The following is a 9,520-nucleotide window of genomic DNA, read 5'->3' on the forward strand; positions in this document are numbered from 1 at the left end:
GAAATGTATTGGATCAAGCTAAGTGTCATGATTTGTACGATGGATGCTACATAAACATACCAATTGGTTTTGGAATGTGATTTGTTGGCATTATTCGAGGGAAGATTGAGGCAAAATGCTTGGCTTGAAATAGTGAAGGTCAGATGGATATGATCATTCGGCTGCTGTGTAGTCACGTTGTTGCATGGGTATATCAAGAACAAGCCAATTGTGATGTGACATATGTTTATTATTTATTGTACAAACATAACAAATAAGCACTCTGTCGCTTCATTCAAAAATACTTCAAGTCTATGCTACAACTGGCATAATGAATACACAATATACAACTCAAGCAAACATACATAGCACTATTTTGCACCAGATACAGTACGTGGGTAAACATACATAAGTGTGAAAGAGTTAGTAGCCACACTCAAGAGCCCTGAGGATATCATATTCCTGAATCCCATGGCGATTACGGAATTTCCTCTTGGCGATTTCCGATCTTGTTCTGGTGTTGCTGCTCCTGTTGCGTTTGTTACCGAACCACTTCTTGACTTGATCGACGGTGACGTTACCGGCGACTGCCAGAAGATTCACATACTATGGCAGAAGGATAGGGATGATGCAGATTGGACTGGTACCAACCCTCCATGAGCTGTACGGCTCGCTTGGACAATGGTGGTCTCCGCTTGACTCCCGGGACGAGGAAGTTCGTCTGATTCTCCACACTTTTCTTCTCTTTCTCTTCCAGAAGACTGAGACTTTTCTCCACTCGGTCAATCACCTACAAGAATAAAAAAAATCGACTAAGGTTAGACAGATCGCTATATCATGTATGAATGCTATCATGTGATGTCTCCTTGTCATATTTAGTTTTAGGGTGGAATATTGATAGGAATCTTACCTGATGTATCTGCCTGTCAAAGTGATGACTGAGCCAGTCACGGTAATGGGACGTCAGGCTGGTATCTGCCATTACGTCCATCCTCCTCATCTCAATACTGGATGCATGGAAACGAAACAACGTAGAAAGCTCTCGCACCTGGTCTGCATTGGACTTTTCAGGAGGCGGAATCTACAAACAAAATGACAAGAAGGATTATTAATCTATATCTTTGCAGGGTATTATTTCATCATTTATAGATCACTCATGTTAACGATCACTGATACATGTTAGGAATACCTATTTACACTGTACCTTTTCAGCAGTTCGCACTCTCGGATTGTTGGTGGTATGCTGTTTTCTGTCAACATGGACTGAAAGAGCGTACTAGGAAATGTGGTCTGCTTGCACTCGGAATCCAAGACATCTCGGAGGTCATTGTCCAGCAATGGGTTGACTGCAACAGACGATTCTGTGGGCGATGGACTGGTGCGTGGGGTGTCGACTGGGCCATTTCTGTGAAAGAATGATGGTGGGTGAGAACAGGGCGTGTGTATTTCTGTTTCTTTGTCGCAAACTGCAAGGAGAGACGTCAAGGGAGGAGTTCTATCCAAATCTGTGGACACTGATGTATTATCCGATTCATCGTCGCAGTGTTCTTCAACAATGGTCTTGAAAAGGGCGTTGAGGGAATTCTGGAACTCAGACTCGGATACGCCACCTGTGATATCAGACTCTTGTGTTGTATCTGAAAGACAAAAATAATGAGAGTTCATAAGTTAAATTCAGAATTTACGGTGAAAGAGTGGAGACGGTGGATTCCTCTTTGAAACAGAAATATCAGTTACATTATGAATAGAATGTCATACCTAGTATTTGAACTTCACTACGATCGCATGTCTCAAACGTGAAAATATCATCATCCAGCAGGCAGGGAGTATACGACAGATCCAAGTCAGCCATTTCTAAGGTTCAGTTGACACTATATGCACTGGTATGGATCAATGAATACTCGGAGTGAATGATGTCAGTCGAATACAGCCGTCCATATATACCATGTCAGTTGAGAGGAAATCACCTATCAACACATCTTTACATGCATCACATAGAATAGCCATCATAGAGCCTGAGAGTTGATTAATCTATTTGTTCACGATCGAAAAGCGGACCTATCGCTCAGTGTTTGTGAAAGCATTCTCTCCTTGTCCAAACATACTAAGTTCGAGTGCTTACCTTTGAACACTGATCACACACTAATCCCGAGTTCTGAACACTCGAGTTTGGATGAGCATTGTTCTTATCCATTCACATCAGTTTTGTTTTATTTGATACATTAAGTATGAAGGTGTTGTGTACTCGGGGATAGAAAACCGACAACCAATGTCTTGATAGAAACCTCAAAAGTAATTATATAAAACTGATGGTCTTAGAGAGCCGTTGCATCATCTGCAGTATTTAATGTAGGTAGGTGTGGGTGTGGATATTAAAAAGTGAAAACAGTCTGTAAATGCATAGTGTTGTAAAAAGGCACCCGCTTCCATGGAAGCATTGCTGTAGCATTCAGATAGCTGGCTTGTAGAAAGGAGCGCACACATGATTAGTTGTTTGAGGAGTTTTAAATAGCGTTTATCAAAGAGAAACTCTCCAAATTTGGTATAAAGCTTTAGTATTTGATATCATTGTAGTTATATGTGGAATAACTGTACATTTGTTCAGAAAACAGGTCTCGTAAAATTGTAACTTGATGCTTTTAGATCAAAATGTGGGACAACAAAAGGTACAAGTCACAACAAATTGTACGCTGAAACTAAGTTTATACCCATGAATGAAAGGAGACGTGTACAGAAACTGAAACATTTTCATAGAATGGTCTACGATAACGCTCCAAGATATTTGTGTAATATTGTTCCCGATTACGCTTTCGTGGATAAAATCCTTAAGTAGGTTTTCAGACAAGAACACCCGAAATTAGCACATGAATTTGCACTTGATATTAATTTTACAAAAGATACTGTCAAGTAATACATTCCAGCATCAGATTAATTTGAAGCCATTTCACACAAAACCCACAGATTAAGCTCAACCGTCCCATCGTGCTCCTGTGGCCCTACTTGAGAAAACCCTTTACTACTTATTTGTGTGTTCAAAGTACACCATTATTAGAAACAACATGCATTATTATACAGATAATATGATATAAGAGCAGCTATCTGTACAAGAAAATATAGAAATAATTCATTCTGTTCATAAATTCATCTTAGAAACTGATCGATTTAGTTAAGCAATATTGTCTTAAAGGCAAGACTTTTATGGATGTCAACTTCTTTATTGTGAAGGGTCACGACGTTTCGAAGTATATTCTTACTTCTTCATCAGGTGAATGAAACAGTTAGGAACAGACAGCTATATATTCACTTCTGAATGCCCTTCATAGACCCAATATTGTCTTGTAAATTACTTGTAATATAGTGATTTTATTATTGCTTAAGTAGTGGTATTGAATTGCCATCTCATGTAAGCAAATGATTCAAAACATTTTCATGTCTTTGCATTGGAACGGCATTGTGATAAGCCAGTATCGGTTTATAACAATCTGTGCTGTACAGATGATCGTTATAGTGTATGTTAAAGAGTCTGACCAAATGAAGTGAAACGAAAATCGTACAATCCATGTTGCCACTCTGATTATGGAAACGGGAACATTTAATGTGTACAAGGAAAATTATATCTTAAAGCTTAATGCTTTGGAGAGTCAAAGTTACATCGGTAATCTTCCATTTTACAGGCATTAATACAATGTTTTCTTTCCCGTCTACTTGGCATTGTCAGGTGATATTGTATTGTGACGTTGTAAATGAACATGTGAATGAGCATGTAAATGCTGTATTTTATACGGAGCTACATTTTCTATGCCATATTTCCTTCGCATTCGTGACTTGGATATCATATTATGCACACCAAGAAGAAATGTATTGGATCAAGCTAAGTGTCATGATTTGTACGATGGATGCTACATAAACATACCAATTGGTTTTTGGAATGTGATTTGTTGCCATTATTCGAGGGGAAGATTGAGGCAAAATGCTTGGCTTGAAATAGTGAAGGTCAGATGGATATGATCATTCGGCTGCTGTGTAGTCACGTTGTTGCATGGGTATATCAAGAACAAGCCAATTGTGATGTGACATATGTTTATTATTTATTGTACAAACATAACAAATAAGCACTCTGTCGCTTCATTCAAAAATACTTCAAGTCTATGCTACAACTGGCATAATGAATACACAATATACAACTCAAGCAAACATACATAGCACTATTTTGCACCAGATACAGTACGTGGGTAAACATACATAAGTGTCTGAAGAGTTAGTAGCCACACTCAAGAGCCCTGAGGATATCATATTCCTGAATCCCATGGCGATTACGGAATTTCCTCTTGGCGATTTCCGATCTTGTTCTGGTGTTGCTGCTCCTGTTGCGTTTGTTACCGAACCACTTCTTGACTTGATCGACGGTGACGTTACCGGCGACTGCCAGAGATTCACATACTATGGCAGAAGGATAGGGATGATGCAGATTGGACTGGTACCAACCCTCCATGAGCTGTACGGCTCGCTTGGACAATGGTGGTCTCCGCTTGACTCCCGGGACGAGGAAGTTCGTCTGATTCTCCACACTTTTCTTCTCTTTCTCTTCCAGAAGACTGAGACTTTTCTCCACTCGGTCAATCACCTACAAGAATAAAAAAAATCGACTAAGGTTAGACAGATCGCTATATCATGTATGAATGCTATCATGTGATGTCTCCTTGTCATATTTAGTTTTAGGGTGGAATATTGATAGGAATCTTACCTGATGTATCTGCCTGTCAAAGTGATGACTGAGCCAGTCACGGTAATGGGACGTCAGGCTGGTATCTGCCATTACGTCCATCCTCCTCATCTCAATACTGGATGCATGGAAACGAAACAACGTAGAAAGCTCTCGCACCTGGTCTGCATTGGACTTTTCCAGGAGGCGGAATCTACAAACAAAATGACAAGAAGGATTATTAATCTATATCTTTGCAGGGTATTATTTCATCATTTATAGATCACTCATGTTAACGATCACTGATACATGTTAGGAATACCTATTTACACTGTACCTTTTCAGCAGTTCGCACTCTCGGATTGTTGGTGGTATGCTGTTTTCTGTCAACATGGACTGAAAGAGCGTACTAGGAAATGTGGTCTGCTTGCACTCGGAATCCAAGACATCTCGGAGGTCATTGTCCAGCAATGGGTTGACTGCAACAGACGATTCTGTGGGCGATGGACTGGTGCGTGGGGTGTCGACTGGGCCATTTCTGTGAAAGAATGATGGTGGGGGAGAACAGGGCGTGTGTATTTCTGTTTCTTTGTCGCAAACTGCAAGGAGAGACGTCAAGGGAGGAGTTCTATCCAAATCTGTGGACACTGATGTATTATCCGATTCATCGTCGCAGTGTTCTTCAACAATGGTCTTGAAAAGGGCGTTGAGGGAATTCTGGAACTCAGACTCGGATACGCCACCTGTGATGTCAGACTCTTGTGTTGTATCTGAAAGATAAAAATAATGAGAGTTCATAAGTTAAATTCAGAATTCAAAGAGTGGAGACGGTGGATTCCTCTTTGAAACAGAAATATCAGTTACATTATGAATAGAATGTCATACCTAGTATTTGAACTTCACTACGATCGCATGTCTCAAACGTGAAAATATCATCATCCAGCAGGCAGGGGTATACGACAGATCAAAGTCAGCCATTTCTAAGGTTCAGTTGACACTATATGCACTGGTATGGATCAATGAATACTCGGAGTGAATGATGTCAGTCGAATACAGCCGTCCATATATACCATGTCAGTTGAGAGAAATCACCTATCAACACATCTTTACATGCATCACATAGAATAGCCATCATAGAGCCTGAGAGTTGATTAATCTATTTGTTCACGATCGAAAAGCGGACCTATCGCTCAGTGTTTGTGAAAGCATTCTCTCCTTGTCCAAACATACTAAGTTCGAGTGCTTACCTTTGAACACTGATCACACACTAATCCCGAGTTCTGAACACTCGAGTTTGGATGAGCATTGTTCTTATCCATTCACATCAGTTTTGTTTTATTTGATACATTAAGTATGAAGGTGTTGTGTACTCGGGGATAGAAAACCGACAACCAATGTCTTGATAGAAACCTCAAAAGTAATTATATAAAACTGATGGTCTTAGAGAGTCGTTGCATCATCTGCAATTATTTAATGTAGGTAGGTGTGGGTGTGGATATCAAAAGTGAAAACAGTCTGTAAATGCATAGTGTTGTAAAAGGCACCCGCTTCCATGGAAGCATTGCTGTAGCATTCAGATAGCTGGCTTGTAGAAAGGAGCGCACACATGATTAGTTGTTTGAGGAGTTTTAAATAGCGTTTATCAAAGAGAAACTCTCCAAATTTGGTATAAAGCTTTAGTATTTGATATCATTGTAGTTATATGTGGAATAACTGTACATTTGTTCAGAAAACAGGTCTCGTAAAATTGTAACTTGATGCTTTTAGATCAAAATGTGGGACAACAAAAGGTACAAGTCACAACAAATTGTACGCTGAAACTAAGTTTATACCCATGAATGAAAGGAGACGTGTACAGAAACTGAAACATTTTCATAGAATGGTCTACGATAACGCTCCAAGATATTTGTGTAATATTGTTCCCGATTACGCTTTCGTGGATAAAATCCTTAAGTAGGTTTTCAGACAAGAACACTCGAAATTAGCACATGAATTTGCACTTGATATTAATTTTACAAAAAGATACTGTCAAGTAATACATTCCAGCATCAGATTAATTTGAAGCCATTTCACACAAAACCCACAGATTAAGCTCAACCGTCCCATCGTGCTCCTGTGGCCCTACTTGAGAAAACCCTTTACTACTTATTTGTGTGTTCAAAGTACACCATTATTAGAAACAACATGCATTATTATACAGATAATATGATATAAGAGCAGCTATCTGTACAAGAAAATATAGAAATAATTCATTCTGTTCATAAATTCATCTTAGAAACTGATCGATTTAGTTAAGCAATATTGTCTTAAAGGCAAGACTTTTATGGATGTCAACTTCTTTATTGTGAAGGGTCACGACGTTTCGAAGTATATTCTTACTTCTTCATCAGGTGAATGAAACAGTTAGGAACAGACAGCTATATATTCACTTCTGAATGCCCTTCATAGACCCAATGTTGTCTTGTAAATTACTTGTAATATAGTGATTTTATTATTATTTAGTAGTGGTATTGAATTGCCATCTCATGTAAGCAAATGATTCAAAACATTTTCATGTCTTTGCATTGGAACGGCATTGTGATAAGCCAGTATCGGTTTATAACAATCTGTGCTGTACAGATGATCGTTATAGTGTATGTTAAAGAGTCTGTCCAAATGAAGTGAAACGAAAATCGTACAATCCATGTTGCCACTCTGATTATTGAAACGGGAACATCTAATGTGTACAAGGAAAAATTATATCTTAAAGCTTAATGCTTTGGAGAGTCAAAGTTACATCGGTAATCTTCCATTTTACAGGCATTAATACAATGTTTTCTTTCCCCGTCTACTTGGCATTGTCAGGTGATATTGTATCGTGACGTTGTAAATGAACATGTGAATGAGCATCTAAATGCTATAATTTATACAGAGCTACATTTTCTATGCCATATTTCCTTCGCATTCGTGACTTGGATATCATATTATGCACACCAAGATGAAATGTATTGGATCAAGCTAAGTGTCACGATTTGTACGATGGATGCTACATAAACATACCAATTGGTTTTTGGAATGTGATTTGTTGGCATTATTCGAGGGGAAGATTGAGGCAAAATGCTTGGCTTGAAATAGTGAAGGTCAGATGGATATGATCATTCGGCTGCTGTGTAGTCACGTTGTTGCATGGGTATATCAAGAACAAGCCAATTGTGATGTGATGTTATTATTTATTGTACAAACATAACAAATAAGCACTCTGTCGCTTCATTCAAAAAATACTTCAAGTCTATGCTACAACTGGCATAATGAATACACGGCAATATACAACTCAAGCAAACATACATAGCACTATTTTGCACCAGATTCAGTACGTGCGTAAACATAAGTGTCTGAAGAGTTAGTAGCCACACTCAAGAGCCCTGAGGATATCATATTCCTGAATCCCATGGCGATTACGGAATTTCCTCTTGGCGATTTCCGATCTTGTTCTGGTGTTGCTGCTCCTGTTGCGTTTGTTACCGAACCACTTCTTGACTTGATCGACGGTGACGTTACCGGCGACTGCCAGAGATTCACATACTATGGCAGAAGGATAGGGATGATGCAGATTGGACTGGTACCAACCCTCCATGAGCTGTACGGCTCGCTTGGACAATGGTGGTCTCCGCTTGACTCCCGGGACGAGGAAGTTCGTCTGATTCTCCACACTTTTCTTCTCTTTCTCTTCCAGAAGACTGAGACTTTTCTCCACTCGGTCAATCACCTACAAGAATAAAAAAAATCGACTAAGGTTAGACAGATCGCTTTACATGTATGAATGCTATCATGTGATATCTCCTTGTCATATTTAGTTTTAGGGTGGAATATTGATAGGAATCTTACCTGATGTATCTGCCTGTCAAAGTGATGACTGAGCCAGTCACGATAATGGGACGTCAGGCTGGTATCTGCCATTACGTCCATCCTCCTCATCTCAATACTGGATGCATGGAAACGAAACAACGTAGAAAGCTCTCGCACCTGGTCTGCATTGGACTTTTCCAGGAGACGGAATCTACAAACAAAATGACAAGAAGGATTATTAATCTATATCTTTGCATTGTATTATTTCATCATTTATAGATCACTCATGTTAACGATCACTGATACATGTTAGGAATACCTATTTACACTGTACCTTTTCAGCAGTTCGCACTCTCGGATTGTTGGTGGTATGCTGTTTTCTGTCAACATGGACTGAAAGAGCGTACTAGGAAATGTGGTCTGCTTGCACTCGGAATCCAAGACATCTCGGAGGTCATTGTCCAGCAATGGGTTGACTGCAACAGACGATTCTGTGGGCGATGGACTGGTGCGTGGGGTGTCGACTGGGCCATTTCTGTGAAAGAATGATGGTGGGGGGAGAACAGGGCGTGTGTATTTCTGTTTCTTTGTCGCAAACTGCAAGGAGAGACGTCAAGGGAGGAGTTCTATCCAAATCTGTGGACACTGATGTATTATCCGATTCATCGTCGCAGTGTTCTTCAACAATGGTCTTGAAAAGGGCGTTGAGGGAATTCTGGAACTCAGACTCGGATACGCCACCTGTGATGTCAGACTCTTGTGTTGTATCTGAAAGATAAAAATAATGAGAGTTCATAAGTTACATTCAGAATTTACGGTGAAAGAGTGGAGACGGTGGATTCCTCTTTGAAACAGAAATATCAGTTACATTATGAATAGAATGTCATACCTAGTATTTGAACTTCACTACGATCGCATGTCTCAAAGGTGAAAATATCATCATCCAGCAGGCAGGGAGTATACGACAGATCAAAGTCAGTCATTTCTAAGGTTCAGTTGACACTATATGCACTG

At 39.6% G+C, this 9,520-nt stretch overlaps 1 protein-coding gene across 1 annotated transcript; it reads right to left on the bottom strand.

The window, feature by feature from the left end:
• Positions 1-402: 402 nt before the first annotated feature.
• Positions 403-1,831, bottom strand: LOC124283197. Its single transcript, XM_046719228.1, is given in 5 exon segments — positions 403-582; positions 584-769; positions 890-1,060; positions 1,177-1,616; positions 1,738-1,831. Coding segments are annotated over 5 exon segments (1,071 nt in total).
• Between the last annotated feature and the right edge of the window lie 7,689 nt (positions 1,832-9,520).

This window comes from Haliotis rubra, unplaced genomic scaffold (assembly GCF_003918875.1).
Source record: "Haliotis rubra isolate DU_JTF1 unplaced genomic scaffold, ASM391887v1 Scf310, whole genome shotgun sequence".
Taxonomy (NCBI): Eukaryota; Metazoa; Mollusca; class Gastropoda; order Lepetellida; family Haliotidae; genus Haliotis; species Haliotis rubra.